This window comes from Orcinus orca, chromosome 1, assembly GCF_937001465.1.
Source record: "Orcinus orca chromosome 1, mOrcOrc1.1, whole genome shotgun sequence".
Classification (NCBI taxonomy): Eukaryota; Metazoa; Chordata; class Mammalia; order Artiodactyla; family Delphinidae; genus Orcinus; species Orcinus orca.
The window spans coordinates 196,982,950-197,005,240 of NC_064559.1; the positions used below are offsets into that span (position 1 = coordinate 196,982,950).

Consider the following 22,291-nt stretch of genomic DNA (forward strand, 5'->3'; position numbering starts at 1 on the left):
TTTTTCCGAGGTCCTGGATCATCTTCACTATCATTATTCTGAATCCTTTCTCGGGAAGGTTGCCTATCTCCACTTCATTTAGTTGTTTTTCTGGGGTTTTATCTTGTTCCTTCATCTGGTACATAGCCCTCTGCCTTTTCATCTTGTCTTTCTGTGAATGTGGTTTTTGTTCCACAGGCTGCAGGATTGTAGTTCTTCTTGCTTCTGCTCTATACAGCAGGTTCTTATTAGTTATCCATTTTATACATATTAGTGTATACATGTCAGTCCCAGTCTCCCAATTCATCCCCCCCACCCCAACCACCCCTGCCACTTTCCCCCCTTGGTGTCCATACGTTTGTTCTCTACATCTGTGTCTCTATTTCTGCCCTGCAAACCGGTTCATCTGTACCATATTTCTAGGTTCCACATATATGCGTTAATATACGATATTTGTTTTTCTCCTTCTGACTTACTTCACTCTATGACAGTCTCTAGATCCATCCGTGTCTCTACAAATGACCCAATTTCTTTCCTTTTTCTGGCTTTTTAAAATTAATGTTTTAAGGAAGGAAATTTTTCTGCTTGGCGGGCTCTGCCTGAGGGTATGGGTGTGAGTTGAGTGGAGGTGAGTTTAAGCACCACCAGGCCCCTGGCCCCCAAGCTTCAGCTCTTATTATTTGCATCTTGGTTTCAGCTTTGCCTCTCCCTCCTTCAGCTTTTCCATTCCCCTTCTCTCATCTGCCAGCATCTAATCTGTTTGGAGAAAACAGCAATGAGCACTTAGACTGAGGCGGGGCCTCGGGAGTCAGGGAGTTGGCATTCTGGTGTGCTTTCCTTATGTGGCCTTGGACATGCCATGGTGCTGGGCAGCCGTTTGTGCCCCTCTAACGGGAGATGAAGTGCCTGTTGTGAATTCAGTGCCTTCGTGGTGGCATTTTTCATCTGGATTTGGGACATGAGTTCTGCTAATTGTGCCTGATTTGCAGTCCTGGCAAGAAGCAGAAGGAGGACGGAGATATTTGCATGTTCGAGAGATGCTTTGAAACCCCCAAGGCACAAAAGCAAAACTGAAGGAAGCCCCACTTCCCCCCATTTCAGACAGTTCCCAGAGCAGAAGCCCCCATGGAACAAGCAGGTCCTATGCTGCAAAGCATCATTATATCTCCACTGGGGCCGAAAATAATTTGTTCCATTTATAGGACCGTAAAGGCAGGGAGGCTTCCGCGGGGAGCGTGGGCTTTGCAGTCAGCCTGAACTGCGGTGAATGCCAGCTCGCCACTGACCGGCTGCATGTCCTTCAGCAGGTCATTTCACTTCTCTGAGAAATGGGGATGATGACCCACACGTCTCTCCAGGTGGGGTCGGGGGTGGAGATTAAATGAGATGCTGTATTTACAGGGGCCAATGACGTCACATCAGAGCCCAAGGGCGTGGGGATTCTTTAAACTGGTGGCTTTAGCCTCTGGGGACTCTGGAGGACACAGGCCCCTTTGCGAGTCCACCAAAGCCACGGACATCCCCCCTCCCCCAACGTACGTTTACACATCAAAAACTTCACTGAGCCCAGAATCAGAAGCCACGGCCAGATCCACCCCTTTGTTTTTAGGATTGAAGAAACTGAAGTCTTCCACCAAGAAGATCTTTGTAAAAAGTACATCAGATCCTTTAAGTTCCCTCTTAAAAACAACCAGTGAATTCCCTTTATTCTTTTCTTCCCCCAACTTTTGTTTCAATGTCATAAAATCATTTTAACCATTTTTAAGTGTACGATTCAGTTCTCTTTATTCTTGGAATAAAACATACCCTCCATTCATGGCCTACTGCGTGATTGGCCCCTGCCCACCCCTCTGACTTCACCTCCTATCACCACGCACCCCAACCCCTGCCCCCATGTTCTAGCCTCTTTGTCCTTCATACGACTCATCCAACTCACCAAGTATATGGGCGTTAAACTTGCTGCTTCCTCTGCCTGGAAATCTCTAGGCCTTGGTCTGCCTCATCTTTTCTCATTATTTATATCTCTGCTCAAATGCCGTCTTCCAAGAGAGGCCCTTCCTGGCCATCTAAAGCAGGGGGTTGGCAAACTTTTTTCCATAAAGGGCCAGGTAGTCAACAGTTTAGGCCTTGCGGGCCATAAGGTCCATGTTGTAACTCCTCATCTCTCCTGTGGTAGGACCAAAGCAGCCAGAGACAACGCGTGAGTGAGTGGGCGTGCCTGCGTGCCAATAAAACTTTATTTACAATAACAAGCAGCAGTCTGGATTTGCCCCTGGGCTGTAGTTTGCTGCTCTGACACTGACCTAGACTCAGCTGCCCCTTCTGTCACTCTCGACTCCTTTTTTCTGCATTCTTTTCTCTGTAGCCCTCATCCCTCTCAGAAACTCTACTGTTGATTTATTTTGCTCCTTGTTTGTCTGTCTCCTGCACTAGACTATAAAGTCTGTGAGTGCCGGGCCTGGCCTGTCTTTTCACTGCTGTCTCCCCAGAGCAAGGTCAACGCCCAGCACAGAGCAGACACTCAGTAAGTATTTGTTGAATGAAAGAATAATTTCCAGTGATTCACGCAAGCTTGGGAAGGCCTTAGGAATCAGCCAACTCAGCAAACAGGACAGTTGCTGTGTCTCCTCGCTGGCAGCTTGGCTCAGCTCCCAAGGCCTGGGGAAGAGCAGGGAGGCATCCGTTCCAGAAAGAAAGGGAAGCTGCTTACCTCTCTCATGACCTGCCGGCAGGCCCCACATGGGGAGATAAAATCATCTTGCAAGTCACTGCGGAAGCAGAGAATCAAACACAGATCAGTCTCTTCGGAGGCCAGAGGACAATTGCTAAAATTCAGGCCCCAAGTCCTGCCCTCCTCCAGATTAAGTCAAATCCCACCAGGCAGTTCCTGGCTCACAGGTGTGCTGCGTCCTAGAGGCTCAGAAGAAGCACACAGAGCTTTCCGCACTTGCAAGAGGCAAGGCCACAGGCAGGACCATTACTTTCATCAGTGAGTTCAGTAAACGTTTAGTGAGCACTTACTCTCACCAACGCCACAGGGACACAAAGGTTAAGGAGAATTTGTCTCTGGCCTTCAGGAGACTGCTCAGCCCAGTGGGTGACATAGAAAACTAGATGAGTTATCATTTCAAACAAAATGCAGTAAGAATGCATGGTAACTAGGAGACCCTCCCTGACTAGGGAGGGAGAGAGAATATTTTATGGTGGAGGTGGCATTTGGCCCGGTCCTTGGAGGAAGTGTAGAGTCCATACGTCACCATTAGTGAGCACCTGCTCTGCCCCAAGCTCTCTACCAGGCACTCGATAGACATTATTTCATTTAATTCTCAGTATAACCTGAGTGTCAGAATGACCATTTTACCTTCAAGAACATATATTCAGTGAGATGAAGTAACAGAGTGCTACTCTGAAGCTCTGGGGTTTTCTGTGTTGCAGGCAAGGGATGCAGTATGTGCAAAGGCCCTGAGACATATGTGAGTCAATGAGAAAACTGGGTTCCCTGTATCGGAGAAAGTCAGAGAAGAGAAGCCTACAGCCAAGGGGTTGTCTCTGAGAGTGAAGGCAACTGAAGGCAGTCCTCCAGCCCTGAGCAGGACAAAGGATGGTGTTTAAAGAAAGAGTAAACTGTAAGAGCCTCCAAGCCTGATGAAGCACCAGAGGTTAAGCCGGTGGCCACCATCACCCTTGCTCTTCTGAGACCCACAGCTCTGTGATACGTCTGGACGATTACAGGACTTAAAATTTGGTTCTCGATCAGTTCTTCCTTTTGCTAACTACATGTGACTTTGACCAAGTCATTTTAACCCATGCAAGGGTCATTTCTTTGCCTATAAAATGTGGGGAATAATGTCATCCACTTTGTAGGAATGCTTAGAAGATAAAATGAGATCAGGTGTGCAAAGGCCTTGGTAAACTTTAGAATGCTATACACACATTGTTATCGCTCTGCTAATCACTGGCACTCTTCCTTCACATATATAAGCTCTGTCATAATTTTAGTACCTTGTCATATACAGTTTTATTACATACTGTGTGCTTTATGTACTATTGTATAATTAATTTGCCTTATTGTGTATTAACAATAATTATCATATTGTTTAATAGGTGCCTAGAATGTGCCAGGCATCCTCCGAAGTACTTTATAGTCATTATCACATGTTAATCGACGGACATTTATTTATTGAGCACCTACTATGTGCCAGGCACTGTCAGTGCTGGGGATACAGCAGTGAACAAACCAGGCAAAATTCACTGTTCTCAGGAGCTTTTGACTAGTGAGATGAGCCAGGTAACCAACCAACCAATCAACCAACCAGTCAAACATGTATCAAGTGGAGACAGAGATAGATGCTTTGCATTGAATAAAGCAGCTGAGGGGAGAGAGAGTGGAGGGGTGCTATTTTATTTAATCCCCATGACAACTCCCTTTTACATGTGGAGGTCCAGTCAAAGGAAGCTTCTGCTCATGGAAAGGTGGGTCCTCTCTGAACACACTCTCAGCTTCAGAGTGATCCCATGGGAACGTGAGAGGGTGGGGACCCCTGCCCAGGATGCACCCTGAGCCAGATTAACCCATCTGGTTTCCAGGTGACTGATGTTGCAGCCAGAGCCTCTCATAAGCTCTTTGGAGGCTGGACTCTGTTATTTTTTATTTCATTGCACACATGTTGGCTCAGAGTTTGCTCTATGATAGGCAAGCATGGGAGGGAGCAACAAAGACCAATCAGAGAATCCCTGACTTCAAGGACCTTGCCATCTGGAAGGGAGATAAAATCTGTGTGCCAATGTCATAACTACAGGCAGACTGTGGTTAGGGTTACGGGAGAGGTATTCTAAGTGAAATTCAGCCTCCCTTCCATGGCTGAGAAGGCCCTGTATGATCTGGCCCCTACCAAGCTCACCATTTCCTTTCCCAATCTTGTGACATGCATGGCTAACTGCCCAAGGGACAGCCCCTTGGAGAGGGTGACCTGCATTGGGGTTTTCAAGGTGGGGTATGAACATGCATTCGACTGGAATGTTGGATTTGGTCTCAGGTTCAACCACCAAAAGTCACAAGATGGTACATCCTGGCAGACAGCCCAATAATAATGGCTTACACTTACACTGCACTTCTCTGGGCCAGGCACTGTGCTAAGGGCCATATGTATATTAACTCATTTAACCCCTTATAACCTTATAAGACAGGAGCTATGTAGGTACTCTTACCATCTACGTGTTAAAGGTCATGAAAGGTGAAGTGACCTGCCCAAGGTCACAGAGCTGGTAACCAGGATTTGAACCCAGGATCTGTCTACTCTGCCTTTGGTAGTTCTGCAGCTTGCAGAAGTAATAATGATAATGTTAAAACAATAGTTTTAATTTATTGCACACCCCGAGTCCTCCCAACAGCCCAATGGGTAGGCATCACTCTCCACTTTACAGAAGAGCTGGCCTCAGATTGTTGAAGCAATGTGCCCAAGGTCAGTAGTGGAGAAGGATTTGAAACCAGGTCTCATTAACCCGGGAGCCTGGCCTCCTAAGCATTACTCAACGTTCCAGCCAAGAGAAAGAATGAAAATCTTGGGAGAAGCATCCCAGAAGGTCCTGGGTGCACGGGGACCTTTTCTCCTCCCTTTCCCTTTCTCCCTCTCCGCTGCCCTCTGCCTCTTCCACCTTGTGCCGGGTGTTGACAGTTTCCTGTGGTTTGTGCTGACCTTAGTCACACACTGAGGCCAGCTTATCAGACTTGACAGGCTGGAAACCTATCGACTTTGATGATGACAGCTAGGACCCCAGTGGGGCAAGCTTATCTCTCTGTCAGCAAAATCCCACCTGAGCTGTGCACTTTCCACTTTACAGATCTCGAGGGGACTCTCTGAGACTATTCACACTCATCATCGTTAACAAGGGAGCTGGCGCCTCGCATTCACCCTCTAAATCCACACTCTCAATTTAACAAATCATTACTGCAGTAATGACTGCTTTTCTGGCTCGGGAATGCTGGCGCGGGCAGAGTACCTGGAGAGGAGCTGTTGGGTGCTGGAAAAATGCGTTTTTTGTGTAAACAAGGACATTTGCTAATCATCACTAACGAAACTCAGTCATGCTTTTTAAGAGTAGATAATGACCAAGAGAAAAAGCCTTTCATCTGGAACATTCTAAACAGAGCAGGGCCACCTTGCCATTATCCTTTTGTTGACTTTTCCCCAGAATATCATTATTTTCTTGGATCAGGTTTGAAATTGAGTTACCCCCACCCTCTTTTTATAAAGTGTAATTCACATCCTGATCTCTGTTCGTCCGCACAAAATGTTCCCAGGGCGGCCTCATCTATTCCTCCCAAAGCCGGAGGGAAGCCAGGACAGACCTTGGTCACAGGGAGAGCTCTTGGAAGCTGGGGCCCTTCTGCAGAAGTGCATCCTTGACTTCCGTTACTCAGGGAAGAAAACCTTCAATAATGTGGACCACCTTGGGGGCCAGAATGAGGCCAAATTTAGGATCTTATAGAAGAAATGGGGGGACTTCCCTGGTGTCACAATGGTTAAGACTCCACTCTCTCAATGCAGGGGGCCTGGGTTCGATCCCTGGTCAGGGAACTAGATCCCACACACATGCCACAACTAAGAGTTCACACGCTGCAACTAAGGGGCCCGCCTGCCACAACTAAGACCTGGCTCAACCAAATAAAAACACATAAATAAATAAATATTTAAAAAAAATTAAAAAGAAATGGGGGCTGGTTTCTGTCACACAGACGCCATAGGCCTTGCTCTCAGCCCCTACATTTCCGCCAGAAAGGTCCTGCATCTCCACCACAGTGAAGAGATCATTCACACCTAGTCCATGACCCATGCACCCGGATGTCCCTAAAGACCGACACTTGGTCAGCCTTGCAGTCTCTTTCCGGGTGGATTCAAAACTTCCCAAGTTATTTTCCTTGCACCGTTATCTTGCTACGAGAACTCTCTCTCATAGACAATGCAACAGTACACAGAGAAGCAATTCGTCATTAAATCAGAAGCATAATGGGGTCCAAATAAATAAAAGAGCCCATTCACATGCTTTGAATCCTGAAGCCACTGAGTCTGGGTCCAGGGCCAGTAAGAACTCAACGAATTCCCTTTGAGGGCACACACGTGGGAGCTTGGATAATTATGCCTGGGACCTGGAGAGAGAGTTAATAAGGGCTCTTGTTCAGCCAGAACCTGGGCTGGAATCTCATCAGTTTAGACCATAGCCTGGGTTTGCCTGGGTGTCACCCCACCAGCTTGTCCTTTTATCCTGGTTCTTGCACCTAGAGGTGATTGATGCCAAGTGAAGGAGCTGGCACAGTGAAGGACGGATCTCAGTATCAGCTCAAGGAGAGCAGGGAAGAAGGTTTCCTTTCCTGGCACAGCATGGCACAGTGGAACGAGCCCTGGAGTCAGACTCTAGATATGTATCTGTCTCGGCTTCGCCACTAATTCCTAGGAAGGTTGCTCATCATCTCTGGGTCTCAGTTTCTTCAACTGTAAAATGGGTATAGTGGCCAGGCAAGTCTATACCAGGTGATTTTTAGGTCCCTCTAGCTTTGTTTCTATGCTGCCTTCCTATTGTATCTTACAGGGATTCTGTTGTGTTTTGCGCTGCTATTAGAACAAGAGCGCGCCTGCCTTTGTCTTAGAGTTGTCTTGCTTGTCTACCTGCTCTTCAGGCTCACCAAGGGCAGAGTCCATTTCTTATTTATCTTCTACCCTCAGCACTCAGCCCAGCCCTACAGTGCCCCACACCATAGGAAGCGCAGCATAAACGCATGTTAGACGAATGAATGAATGGATGAATAACTGGTGTGTGGTGGATGTTGGCTGAATAGATGAATGAATATTGCTGTGAGCAGCCTTTCCCACTCACCTGGAGATAGCGATTGCCCTGAACTCTTTGTACCCTTCTGAGATGGCCTTCTGGATGGCGGTTCGTTCAGCACAGACGCCCAGTGGGTAGCAGGCATTTTCTATGTTGCACCCTGAGAAGAGAGGAGAGACCAGTACTATTTGCAGCAGAGCCACTTCCTGTTGCATGTGTAGAGTAAGAGGCTTACCCCATTCCAGTGCTGGGAGGGACCCGCTACTAGGAACAAGGTGCGGGCAAGGAGAGGGCAATTTGACCAGAAGCGTTGGGAGACTCCGTGACCCACTGGTGCAGTGGTTTTTCCCAAGAACCTCCCACTCTCATCACTTATCTGATGCCTGCATTTCGAAGCACAGCCTGGAAGCAGCGACAGCATCACAGGGCAGATTAACTCAGCCTCATCTCCCCATCAAAGGTCAGGTCAGGGCCAAGGGAGATGCCAAGGTTTAAGAAGATGAGCAGAGCCCCCCACCCTGGGTCTCAGAGACAGAAGCCACAGGGTGGGGTGCGGTGGTGATCCTGATTCAAAGATTGCACCTGAGTAAAAAAATTTTTTTTAAAAAATAATTTTTGGCCATGCAGCGTGGCACGGCATGTGGGATCGTGATTCCCCGACCAGGGATTGAACTTGTGGCCCCTGCAGTGGAAGCGTGGAGTCTTAACCACTGGCCCGACCGCCAGGGAAGTCTCCAAAAGTTTTGGTGTGGATACCAGCTGTCAGAGTTCAACCAGGGTTCTCTGTGAGTTGTACTGCAAAACAAAACTGTCAAAACCAACAAACTAACGAAAAAAAGCTCTCAAGCTTTGCAAAAGATGTTTGTGATTGCACAAAGGGATTCCACCCCAGGGGTGTTCTCTGGAGTGTTCCTGGGGGCAATGGGCAAGGGCTGCTCCCAGGTGACAAAGCACTGGCATAGCCAGATTGGCTGACTAACAGACTCTGCCTTTTCAGGGAGGTGAGGCCATGAACCAATGGCCACAGGAGCTGGGTTTTCCCCTGACCATCAGGCTGTCATATTCAGTATGTCACTCTTCATAGCTTGCCTTCTCCCTGAGGCAGGATATTCATTGTTCCCCAGTATTCATTTTCTCCTTCTTCCTTTAAGAAATACAAGTGATTCCCATTCCCATATGGCTGATCACGTGGCCACGCAGAGACTATATTTCCCAGCCTCCCTTGCAGCAGAGTACGGCCATGTGACTAAGTTTTGGCTAATGGGATGTGACCCAAAGTGAGGTAGGAAACTTCTGGATCACATCTTTTGTAAAGAGACTGCTTGCCCTTTACTTCCTTTCTTTTCCCCTCCATAGTCTGGGTTGGGGCGGGACAGCTTTGACCACGTGCTTTATATTCACAGGGATGGAGAAGCAACAGCACAGAAGGAACCTGGGACCCTGGCCAACTCCTGGAACAGAGCTGAGTTGCCTACTTGCCCTGGACCAGCTGCCTACTCTGAATCATCATGTGAGAGAAAAAGAGAATTCTGTCAGGTATGAGTCATTGTATTTGGGGATATTTATTTTTATTTATTTATTTATGGCTGTGTTGGGTCCTCGTTTCTGTGCGAGGGCTTTCTCTAGTTGCGGCAAGCGGGGGCCACTCTTCATCACGGTGCGCGGGCCTCTCACTATCGCGGCCTCTCTTGTTGCGGAGCACAGGCTCCAGACGCGCAGGCTCAGTAGTTGTGGCTCACGGGGCTAGTTGCTCCGCGGCATGTGGGATCTTCCCAGACCAGGGCTCGAACCCGTGTCCCCTGCATTGGCAGGCAGATTCTCAACCACTGCGCCACTGGGGAAGCCCTTGGGATATTTTTGTTACAGTAATTTAACCTGTATCTAACCAAAACAGAAATGTGTGCTAAAAATAAGATGTAGCTTTGACCAAAAAAAAAAAAAAAAGAAAAATATGTGGTCTTGACTTAGCAGTTGGGCAATAATGTGAAAGAAAATACAGATGTGGCAAGATGGAAAGCTGATGGCCCTTGCTACTCTGCGGCAGGTTATTTGGTAAAACCCCACCCTGCAATAACCTGGAAGGCAAACCATGGTACACACTCTTAGGACTTTCCTACCTAGCAATGTGAATCAGCCCTGTGGCAAAGATCTGATTCAGGCTGTCATTTCCACCCAGTCATTGTTTCAGGTGCCTCAAGGTAGCCACCATTAAAATGAGGCAGCAGGGCTGGGCTGGGCAGGGAAGCCAGTTAGTAAAAAAGGGAGTTGGCGGGCTTAAGAACTATTGCACAGAAAGGATTCTTCGGGTGTGCTACTCCTGTATGAAAGTGGAAGCAAACAGACCAGAAGGTTTCTAAGTTTTCGATAGATTTGGAAAGCCAGAGAAACCAAAAGTCTGGCCTACAAAAGCCTGTGATTGTTCAATTCCTAAAGAAATCTGGGGCCCCCAAGACTCCACCATCAGCAGTAAGCTGAGAGAGCTGTGTGCCCCCAAGGAGAGCATTCTCTCTGACACCCACTTCAGAGGTAAGGCTGAGGAGGATAATGGTGGAGGAAGAAGCTCCCAGAGGGCAAAGCCAGGGGCCCCAGTGGGCCGTGGACAAGGGGGTCACCCCCAGGGCAGAAAGGGGAGGCAAGGTGTACCCCGGGGCAGGGAGTTTTCACACTTCTTGCCCAGCAGGTCTGATAACTGCACGGACTGGTGGCCAACAGGTGTTCTGTTTTCCTAATGGGAGATTTGATGACTGTTAGCCTTTCCTGCTCCACATCGTGTATGGCCAGAGTGGGTGTGAAGTGGGGGGCAGATGATTATATTTTAGTTTTCAGGCCACTGGATTAGCAAGGCCACACCCAACCTGAGAAGGTGGGCTGTGCACCACCAAAGGATCCTGCTTTTAGAGCGGGATGCAGTGACTGGGTGGACTTTGGGTTGTCACCCTCAGAAAGTTTATAAGTGGGTCCTACGTGTGGGAAGAACGATGTACGGATACTTACAGGCCACAGGGGGTCTTGTGGCAAAGACTAGTCGTTCCCAGTGTTCACACTCTCAATAGAATCTGTTGGAGTTTAGTTGGGCACATGCCTACCCAGCTGGAGACCATGTTTCCCAGCCCCCCTAGAAGCTTGGGGTAGTCCTATAGGGTTAGCCAATGGGATGTGAGTGGAAGTGTTGGGTGAAACCTGACGCACACTGGGCCAATCAGAGTTGAGCACCTGACCCACACTAGGCCAATCAGAGTTCTCCTGTGTGAGGGACCATCAGTCCCTCTCTAACACCAGGAGCTGGGCCTGGGCTCAGCTAGTTTCCCTTCTTTATGGAGAACACCAACAGGAGGCAATGAAATGGACACTCAGATGAGAGATGGTGGGAAAAGAGTCCGGCCTCCTGATGCCAGCTGCCCTTGAAGCCCAGAAACACTCCAGCTCTGCCACCATTTAGTTATAGGAACCAGTGCACCCTCCTTTTGCCTAAAATAGTTTAAAAAATAGTATTCCTATCATTTGCAACCCTGCAGAAATCAGTTAATACAGTTGGGATACAGGACAGGGAGCCATCAGGGAGCTGCAACCATGGAAGGAGTGGTTGATATTCATCGACTGCCTACTTTGGCAAAGCATTTGTTCATATTCACATGTGAGTTACTGTAGCCTGGGTAAGTGGCCCCTAAATGCTCAGGCTCTCTGCTAGGTCAGTGAAAGTTAAATGAATAAATGAATGAGTCTTTCTTGCTCCCTACCCAGTCTCCCCAGACAGGTTCCTGATGCCTGCTGGAAATGGCTTCCTTTAAACATACCCTTGCCTGCTCAGACCTGCCTGCCCCTCCCACCTTTGCCGACCTGTGACCTTGCTGCATTTGACTTCTGCCTCTCCCAGAAGCAGAAGAGCTGCTCCCCGCTCCACTTCCCGTCTAGCAACCCTCCCACCCCTGCCTCATCCCTGCCTCAGGGACACTTTTCCCATTAGACGTGACTCACATAAATCTTGGGTTTTGCTGATGTGATGTTAAAACAAATGGCCGGACTGCAAAGGGCCCGGCCTCTCAGGATGATTGCCTGTGTCTGCTTTGGAAGTTCACAGTGACCTCATGTAGAGAACTCTTCCTTCACTGTGTGTAAAAACTTCAACGGGCCACTTAAGGAGAGGGAGAGTTTGTTCTAGAAGGGAGTGCCCTCACATACCCTACTGTTCAAATAGACTTTTGTAGAAAGATCCGGTAGGTTTTGTTCTGCCCTGGGACCCTTTGCCCTCCTGGCTCTGAGAATTTGGGAAACGGACTGAACCTCCTTGAGGCTCAGGGTGCTCATTTGTAAAATGAAGATGACAGCACCTTCCTCGCAGGCCTCTAGCGAGAATGAGTTGAGATCGCGCGTGTAAAGCAATGAGCACAAAGCCTGGCACAGAGTACGTGTTCAGCAGCTGGAGCTGCTGGTTTTTTTTTTTTTTTGTGGTTCGCGGGCCTCTCACTGTTGTGGCCTCTCCCATTGTGGAGCGCAGGCTCCGGACGCGCAGGCTCAGCGGCCATGGCTCACGGGCCCAGCCGCTCCGCGGCATGTGGGATCTTCCCGGACCAGGGCACGAACCCGTGTCCCCTGCATCGGCAGGCGGACTCTCAACCACTGCGCCACCAGGGAAGCCCTGGAGCTGCTGTTCTTAATTGCATGAAAGTCAAGGCTTTGGTGGTGGAAGGCCTGTATGACTGAGCTTCTGTTCCTTCCAGACAAGGTGTCACAGTGGCCCTGTCTCTGTCCTTCAGGCAACTTTGAAATTCTTTCCATGACTACAAGGCCCTCGTAATCTGGTGCCAACCTGCCTACCTCCTGGACCTCAACTCCTTTTGCTATCCAGCTGTTACCCAAGTATATACCTGCCACAGGGCCTTTGCACCGGCTGTTCTAACTGCCTGGAACTCTCCTCCCCCTAAGCACATGGCTCACTCTACCCAGGTCTCTGCTCAAACGTCATCTCCTCGGAGAAGCCTTCCCTGATCACTCTATCTAAAATTGTTTCCTCCCCCCTCACCTCCCACCCTCTTAATCCATTTATCCTGTTTTAACGCTTCACACTTTCCTGAAATGAATGTCTTTAATATCTAATTCCCCCACTATCCCCCAAGTAAAAATTCCTGAGGGCAGGGACTTTGTCTATATTGTACATTGCTGTATGCCCAGGGCCTGGAACAGCCAGTGTGCCCAGGGCCTAAAACAGTGAGGCCAGCGAGGCTCTCAGTTACTTATTATCAAAAGAGTGGAATTTCCCCCTTTAGTGCTAAATCTCTGAGATGCAAAGGAATAACTGTATGTGGGGCCTCTAGCAAGTTCAAGTGTAATTTCCAAGTCTCGCTTCTAAAAAAACAGAAAAAAAGAGGAGGAGGAAGGGAGGAAGGAAACCCATAAACTGTTGATCCTGAAAGGCCAGACAATTTTGTTTTGCTTCCCTAAAGCCCAGGGCACAAAACGTCATCTATACAGGCAAACCAACTCCATTCCCTGCGTTCCCTTCACTGACTCTGAAACACACAGGAGAGACGGGCTGGGACAGCACCAAGTTAGAAATCCATAATTATAAGATTGGACCAGAAATAATACTATGATGATAGTGCTGTTATTACTCATTGCTTTGTTTTAATCTTTTCTTTTATTGCTCTCCTTTTATCTGCCAGGCACTCGTGGAACACTTCATCTGCATTCTGTTGTTAACCTTTTTAACAACTCTGTAAGGCAGATCCTATTCTAACCCCATTTTACAGAGCGTAAATCTGAGGTGGGGGTCAGGGAGTCAACTCACATCCTGGCATGACAGATACAAAGAAGTGTCTTTCTCTGTGGCATTTCAGTGAGGCCATGTTCTGAGGAGGTTTGTTGCTTAAGGCAGGGCTGGAGTCGGATGTCATCGAGACATCAGCCAGGGAAGAAATTCACGAGGAGGTGACTGGGACCCAGTCCCCCAGAGAAGAGAGCACTGCCGGAGAGCACGTCCCCCTCTCTGCGTCCGCTCTGCCTCCGAGGGATCTTAAGATTCGAGCGGGGGTTCATCACACTCAAGCAAGTGGGCCTCGTCACCTTCTGGAGGGCTTCTTAAAGATTTCTCAGCTCCACCCCCGGAGCTCCTGCTTTAGTGGTTCTGGGTTGGAGCCCGTTAACTAGCACTTCTAACAAGTTCCCAGGAGGTGCTGAGGCTGTGGGTCTGGGACCACACGTGGGAATCACTGGACTAGAGAACTGTCACGTTCGCGTGCTTGAAGAAATACTCCACTCTCTCCATGTTCCTGCCTCTGCTGCAAGTGCAACGCACAGTTTCACGAATGGATCCTATTCCAACTCAGCTATAGAGACGAGGGATTTTAGTGAAGCTCATCTTTGTAATAAGCTGCTTTCGAGTGACAGTGCAGAGGACCAGTGGACGAAGCTGGGGTGGGGGGCACAGCGGGAGCGAGGCGTGGAGGGTGGGCAGGGCTGTAAGGAGAGGAAGCTGGTGAGGGAAGCCTGCTTTGACTCACCTAGAAGTGCTATGGGTGGGGCTGGGAGCCTGCGTTGGGTCAAACGCTATGGAGCGGGGCCATATAGAGCTCCAAAGGGTGGTCCTGGGGGAGAAAGGGAGCCCAGGGAGGGAATCAGGGGCTGGTCGGGGGAAGACAGATGAAGGATTAGGTTTAAAGGTTGAGCCAAGAAGAGCTGAATTCAGCAATTAACCAGCATGTCCTTAAACGTTTTTTTTTGTTTGTTTTTTAACATGGTTTTTTCCTCGCAAATTAATTACACGTGATCCAGAAAAGTGCTCCTCCGCCTCCCCGCCAAATGTCAATGAAACATATGGAGTGCTGCAATCCCTCTGCGGAAAGGGAGAGACAGACCACCACCCCAAGAGCATGAGCTGAAGGAGAGAGACTCCCCCATCCCTTGGGTGATGCCCGCAGGGTGGTCCTCCATGAGTCTCCTCCATGCCCTCCCACCCGGCAATCCACCATCGCTGGCTGGGGGCCCCGGGCTGACTTTGTCCCCCCAGCCCCCTTGTGACCCATCTTAACTCTTCTCTCTGTGTCCTCACTGCCCCTTCCCCCAGCATCTCTTTCTTCTCCGGTGAGCTCCTCCTCTCTCTTTCGCTCTCCCCACAGCAGTGACAGAAGGTAATTGTTGTAGTTATTAACTACCATCCTGGTGGCCCAGCTGCGAGGGGCACAGGGCCCTGGCCGGGGTCAGGGGTAATAGAAGAAATAAGATCATCATTATGAGATTGTGACAGCAAAGCTCTCAGACTTGCTTTTGAATTGGACAGAACACCAGCTGCCTCTGAGGGTGCAAACTCCACGGAGGCTGGTCTTTTGTTCAGCTGGAGACAGTTACAGAACTGGGCAGACTTGGCCCGCTACGAGTTGTAAACTCAGTGTCTAAGTTCAGCTGTGCCCTCTCTGCCTCCTAATCGTCTCTAATTCACCCCCTGATGCCCTATCAGGTTTCTTCTGGTTGTTCAAAGTCCCTCCTCTCCAAGCCCTGCCTCACTGCCATCTACCCTCCCTTTCCTTCTAAGTAAGGAGATCCAGGGATTCTGGTAAATGCCCTCCATCTGTCCCCCCTCCTCAGCACAGCTCTCTCTGCCCCCTTCTGTGTATCCACATATCCTCACGCAGCGAGGGGCAGCAGGAAAAGCAAGGAATTTGGAAGCAGATAAATCTGACCCTCAGTTATCTCATTCATGAAATGTGCGTTGGCTCTTGGTTTGGTCTGCTTGGCACCTCCGCAGTCCTTCTTGTGGTAATAGACCCACTCACCCTGCACTGAGAAGGAATATGTGTGTGAATCAGCTGGCCCCATCATGCGACCCCATCGCGACAACCGTGATTGGCCCAGGGATGTGCATGTGATTGGAGATGGACCAATCAGAGCCCTTCCCTGGAATTTTTCCATCTCGAGCTATTGGGGAGAGTTCTTTCCTCTTTGCTTTTTAAGGCTGTAAGAATGTAAACCAGGGATGCCTGCACTCATGTTCCCTGATGCCTGGAGAAAGCCCACCTTTAGGATAAGAGAAAGAAACCAGCATCCAGAAGGCTAAAGAAGAGCATGGTGGCATTAGAGTTCCTGGATCCAGCTGTCCCTGAGGCAAGATCTACCCTTGCCCATTGTGGTTCTGGTTGGTTTCTGGCATTGGCAACTCAAAGTGCTCTGACTAATGCATGTGACACTCATTGTCTCCTCTCATGTGGTGGCTGTGAGATTACAAAAGATCTTTCATAGAAGTGCTTAGAGAATGCTTAATCCATTGCAGTTATTAATATGGCTGTGGGTCCCTGCCCACCATGTCCCCAGCGCAATCCAGCTCTGTCTCATCCTTTCCCTGGTCTCCGTGGCTGGAAATCCTAGAACCATGTTCCTTTCCTTTATTCTAATACTGCCCACCCTAGACCCAGTCCATTAGTCCTGTATAATCCCTCTCAGATCTTTCCTTCTTCTTCGTCCCGTCTGCCACTGTCCTAGGCCAAACCACTCATTCACGCATTCAACGAACCTTAACTATAGGCTGGGCAACATGTTGTCAGTGAGTAAGACAGACACTGTCCCCCTGATGCTCTTTACTCTGTCCCAGTCTTCCTCGAGTACCTGCCAGCCTCATTGTCCTCAAACCCCACTTTCCTGTGACTCTTCTCGGCTCCCTACTTGCTACCTCATCAAATCTCAGTGTCTCTACCTGGCCTTCAGAAGTGCTCCGCAATCTGCCTGCAAATCATCACCACCCCCCCATGAACAGTAGAAGCAGCCGCCATTCGTGATATTCTTATTTGGGTCCAGAAACTGTGCTAAAGCATTTTAGCTCCTTTAAAGGCATTAGCTTGTTTAAAGCCTCACGACCGGGGGTGAAATTCAACATCTTTAATGACTAATGCAGCCCAGGCACCAACAATCAGGGAGGACCGCCAGGCCAGAAGCACCAGCTTTGTCCACAGCCGTCCTGAAAGGCCGGTATTGTGATCTTCGGTTTACAGATGTGCAAGCTGAGACTCAGGAGGGTGAAGGGTCACACAGCTGAGAAACAGCAATGCCAGGATGCAAACCCAGGAGTCTTTAACTCCTCCAGGGCCTGTACCCCATCCCATAAGAACTCCATAAGTGCCTACCGCATAACCCTTTTCCCGGTGACATCAGGTCCTTCCCTGCCCTTTAAATAGGCCACACCTCTGCTCACTTCATCCATTCTCTCCTACAATCATTGATTGAGGCTCCCACTTTGAGCCATGGCCTGTGCAAGAGGAGGGGACCTCCGTGGGGGGCAGGGACTGTCATTTCTGCTCAGAGTGGTATCTCCAGCACCTGGTACATCACCTAGTAATTGGTGCTCGGCAAATATTTGTTGAATAAATAAATCAATGCAAGGATGGGGAGGGCCCCTCTCTGTACACCATCGGAGGGGACATGGAAGCGCTGGAAGGAATCAATGGCTGATTGCGTGTTCAAGGCCCTGAGACATGGGGTTGGGGTGGATTGCAACGTTGTTTGAGGTGGTGGTTAATGTTTAATGCTCATCTGAGCCCCCGGGCCAGGACTGAATTTCCACATGACACTCAGAGATTCTTTGTTCCCCACAGGAAAGCAAACTTGGGCGTCAGGGGAGCTCTGGGTTCCCATCTCAGCTTGTGATCTTGGGCATTTAACCTCTCTGAGCCTCAGTTTCCTTCTCTGCAAAGGGCCGATATAATAACTGCCTTGAAAGACTGGAAAGGTTAGATGGATAACGTTGAGTCACGGTCCTTTCACAGGGTAGCACACGCTCAAGGTGCTGAAAGATGTTTAAGACCCAGGTGACTCGTGAAACCAGAAAGAACCACAAAAGACAAGAGATAAGATGAACATCAAGGGGCCACTATAGCGGGGGAGGTGTGGCTCCCAGCCAGACTCGCAGCTGAGCAGTGGTGGAGGCAGGGGCTCACACCTGGCCCGGGAATGCTGGGGGTGTGGGTGTGGGTGGGGTTACCAATGAGAGGCACACAAGTGAGCCTCCGGTCCTTTAGCTGCTGTGCAGGCGGAAGGGGGATTCCTGGCAGCAGGGCTGGGGCTTCCCATCTATCACTCTGGGCCAATTCTCATCTGCCCTGGGGGCAGGGCGATGGTGGGAATGGGAGGGGGGAGGGGCACGGCTTCCCGGCCACCTCCACGCCCCGTTCCCCACTGTCCTAAAAGAGGATGTCCCTAAGCTTAGCAAAAACAAGTCTGAATTTCTGTTCAAGTGAGCTTTTCTATAAAAACAACAAACCAAAGAAAAGGAGCTTAGGAACAGATTAGTGCCAACTCAGATTCCCGTCCCTCCCTCCCCAGGCCGGCACTCAGGGCTGGTTACCCAAACTCTGACTGCCTTCTTTCCCTTAAGACCCTCTGTAAGGCCCACACCCCACTAAGAAGTAACCCCTGGATTCCTCGATTTCACCCCCAGCCATCCCCCTGGATGGTAGGTGACAGGAAGAAAGCAGGGCTTGAGGGACCCTAGCACTGGTCACAGCAACCTGTGTGACCTTGAGCAAGTCATGTCACCTCCGGACCTCAGTTTCTTCATTGAAAAAATGGGCATAACACCTGGCTCAGCGCGTGGGTGGTGAGGACTTGCCTGTAGCAGTGGAAGCCTTTGTAGGGTGCCAGACGTAGAGGAGGGCTCAGAAAGTGTTAACCTTCTCCCTCCCAGCTCAGGGACTGCAGATGTTCTGCGTTTATGCATCCCTTTCCTGCTTCCCCTTCCCACTTCCTTCCCCATCTCTCCTCAGCTTCCCAGTCCTCCAAGAACGGAAAGCCACTGGATTTGAGCCGAATATTCATCCTCACTGTCTGGGACAGAAGGCAGGGCAGGGGTGAGTGGCAGAGTTACAGGAGCGGCCCAGGGAAGAGGGGAGAGAGTGCCCCTCCTTCCGCCCTTCCTTCTTGTCCTCCTCTGGCCTCCCACCCAGGCTGCCACGAAGGGGGACCCCCAAGGCACCGCCCTTACCGGAGAAGATCCTCCCGTCCCCGGTGAGGAGGGCGGCCCCCACGGGGAAGCGACTGTAGGGGCAGTAGGCGGACTTCTTGGCCTCCCGGCAGGAGAGCAGCAGCCGCTGGACGTGCTCGGGCTCCAGGGCGGGGCTGGGACTCTTCTGGGCCATGTCGGTCCCCTGGGGCCCGCGGAGGAGTGGAAGGGGAACTCCCAGCCAGTGTGGGCTGGGCCCCACCGCGACAGCAGCTCCTCCCCCGGGGTGTGTCCCTGCCTAGAGTCTCCCAGGTGCGTGCCTCTGGGGATGCTGGGCGGGGCCCGGTGAGGGAGAGGAGCCCCCCTTGGTTTGGGGACAGAGGGTGTGGTGTGTGTCCCAGTGTGGAAGGATGCCACTGTGTCCACGTGTGCTTCACACTCTCCCTTGGGGACCACTCCCACTGCTGACAGACTGATGGGTGAGAGGGTCAGGGGATGGGTGCTACTGTGATCTCAGCTGGAGCGAACCTCTGAGATCATCTACTCAGGACGCCTCACCTTTTGTTGTTGTTGCTGGCAAAATAGACATTGGGCTGCTGGTAAAAGAAATGAGTTTGCATCCTGGCTCCACTACTTCCCATATGTACAACTGTTGGCAGGTGACGTGCCTTTCTGAGGCAGTTTCCTCATCAGTACAGTGGGGATAGTGACCATCTCTGTCCTGCATTCTAGGATTACAGAACAACTCGAGCTTTGGAGTTTAGTAGACCCTAGTTTGAATTCCAGTTCTGCCATTTATTAGCTGTATGACTTTGGGAAGTTAATACCACCTCTCTAAGCCTCAGTTTTCTCATCTGTAAAATGGGTGCACTAACAGTATCATGTAGCATTTGTAATGAGGATTGAATGAGATACAATTTGTTACAGTGAGCATGGCTGGAGGATCCCATGACGTCATGATGTAAGCATCCTTTGTGACTCCATGCAAATGGGGTTTTTGTCATTAAGTGACCTGGCCAAGATTACATAGGAAGGGCAGAATACCAGTTAGGGCACCCAGAGGCATCCAAATGTCCCCAGACCCGCAGCAAACAGGAGTGAATCTGCAGCTTCTCTTAGGGCTTAAATGGGTGGTGTGGGGAAAGGGAAAGGGAGGGGAGGTGGGAAATGCAGCAGCAGCTCCATGCCCTGCACGCTGACATCTCTGGGCTCTTCAGTGTAGCATCTTTGTGTCCTGAGCCTGGAGCTCTCAGCCACGTGGAGACACAGGCAAACACCCAGCTGTAGAGTCTCCCCTTCGCCTTCCCTCCCTTCCCTCCTTCAGATTCCCCACACCTCCTTTCCACACATTTGGCCCTCAGAGAAGCAGCTGGTTCCCTCCCCCTCTGTCGCACTCTCCTCCTGGATTTATACCTTTGGCATCTAGAGCAGTTTCCGGGATCTGAGGCAGGGCTGGTGGAGGAAGCAGCGAGAGGGCTCTCCTGCCTCTTCTAACCCTGTACAGCCCAGGCACCCCAAAGGCCCTTCCCCCAAGGCTCGAGGAAAGAAAGCAAAGGATGTCCTGGGACCATGTGCACCCACTTGACATGGGAATAATTCTAAAGCTTTTGGTGGCCAAGTAGCATCACAATTGGGAAAAGACTTACGGTGCCCTGCTGGCCTGCCAGGCCTGTTAAGAGGCCTGACTAAGCAACCCTGCATCTGTCCCCCGCCCTGTCTTGACTCACCCCAGCTCAGCTCAGCCCAGCCCTGCCCAGGCCAGGGGCTGGACTCCTTGGCTCCATGGTACCAAGAGGACATGGACGACCTCCAGGCTACCGATGGCCCTTGGCGCCTTCAAAGCTCTTTACCTACCCATGCCATAAAGGGGGACAGTGACCATTACAAACCCAGCTGTGTGGAGCCTGAGAGCCAGCAGCAGCTCTAGAATTCCTTATAGAGGGGGTTTGGGGTGGTCATCTGGATAGAAGGAGAGGGTAGGCCTGGAAACTTGGTTAGAGCTAAGTTATAGATCAACTACAGATAAATATGTATATAAAAACATTTTTTTTTGGCTTGCAGGATCTTAGTTTCCCAACCAGGGATCGAACCTGGGGCCCCAGCTATGAAAGCTCTGAGTCCCAACCACTGGACCACCAGGGAGTTCCCAAGATGAACAATATTAATGGCATTTTCTAAACATGCTTTAATCTCCACTTCACATAAAATTAAGAAAACTTAATTGCCCAGATCAAAGAATAGGAATATCGAAGAAGATGTTTTGAGTGACAATGGAGATTATCAAGGTCCCCAAAGCCTAGCCAACCTCCGCCCCCAGGCCTTTGCTCAGTGAGAAAAACCACCCAGAGTCCCCATGTTAGAGTTCAAATACCATTCACTCACTTATTCATTCAATAAACAGTTACTCATGATCATAGCTAACTCTTTTTTTTTTTAAATAAATTTATTTATTTACTTATTTTTGGCTGCGTTGGGTCTTCATTACTGCGTGCGGGCTTTCTCTAGTTGCAGCGAGCAGGGGCTACTCTTTGTAGCGGTGCAGGGGCTTCTCACTGCGGTGGCTTCTCTTGTTGTGGAGCACGGGCTCTAGGCGTGCGGGCTTCAGTAGTTGAGGCGCACGGGCTTAGTTGCTCCGTGGCATGTGGGATCTTCCTAGACCCGTGTCCCCTGCATTGGCAGGGGGGTTCTTAACCACTGCGCCACCAGGGAAGTCCCCATAGCTAAGTCTATATGTGAGTGGGACTTGTTTTGGACTCTACTATGTTCCATCAGTGAATTTTTTCACTCCTACACCCATACCATACCTGTCTTTATTATAACTTTATAATAAGTATTGATTTCTGGAGGCCAAATACCCTCACCTCCCCCCACCCCCGCCTGCCACTTGAGTCTTTGCTCTTCTCTGTGCATTTAATAATGAAGTTTTCAATATCCACTGAAAACCTTCTTATCTGGCCTCTGAAGGAATTTGTAAAATGTTGGAGTAATCTATTTGACTTTTTGGAAGAATTTTCTTGTAAAACCATCCTGAACCTCATGTTTTCTTTTAAGAAAAAAATTTAAACGATCAATTGAATTTCTTTAAATATTATAGAGCTATTTGAGTTTTCTATTGCTTCTTGAGTCAGTTTTAGTAAACTAGTTGTGTGTGTTTTTTTAAAGGGTTAGGGCCACTGTAGTGAAAGCCCAGAATCCTAACCACTAGGCCACCAGGGAACTCCCCTATAAAACTTTTCAAGATAATGTTTTAAATGCTTAGAATTATAAAGCAAGCCAGTTGTATTGAAATACAGTTATCAGAATAGTTAAAATATTTGTGTACTTTTAAATTAGTGCATTAAATAACAAGCTCTAACAGTAAGCCTAATAACTACTGTGATTTTGAAGTCATGATAGGAGTAAAATGTATTTTGGAATACTGCAATAAAGTGATGTGAAAATATTTATGAGTTACATTGGTGGCAAAGTCACAGGTACTGTAATATTTCTGTGATTTGTTGTCTACCTTTATGAATGATGGGAAGGCTAAACTGTAGTTAGAAGTTAGTAAAATTAAAGGCATATTTTTTT

At 49.4% G+C, this 22,291-nt stretch overlaps 1 protein-coding gene and 1 long non-coding RNA gene across 6 annotated transcripts in view; one reads left to right on the forward strand and one right to left on the reverse strand.

Annotated features, from left to right (window-relative positions):
- CDA (cytidine deaminase) overlaps positions 1 to 18,917 on the reverse strand; it is a 29,922-nt gene extending 11,005 nt beyond the window's left edge. For 4 of the 5 annotated variants that reach the window (XM_049706566.1, XM_033433148.2, XM_033433146.2 and 1 more), the window contains exons 1-3: positions 18,764 to 18,917; positions 7,852 to 7,963; positions 2,690 to 2,747 (exon numbers count right to left, since the gene is read on the reverse strand). In XM_049706566.1, the coding sequence (XP_049562523.1) occupies positions 2,690 to 2,747; positions 7,852 to 7,963; positions 18,764 to 18,917 (324 nt within the window). Of the gene's footprint in view, positions 1 to 323; positions 736 to 2,689; positions 2,748 to 7,851; positions 7,964 to 18,763 lie in introns of those variants that run through there. The other variant, XM_012534034.3, reaches the window with a different exon arrangement.
- LOC117202380 (uncharacterized) lies at positions 8,976 to 21,192 on the forward strand. The gene is made up of 3 exons (XR_004484721.2): positions 8,976 to 9,339; positions 18,546 to 19,033; positions 20,783 to 21,192. It is a non-coding gene; the product is annotated as an uncharacterized LOC117202380 (long non-coding RNA).
- Positions 21,193 to 22,291: the final 1,099 nt, after the last annotated feature.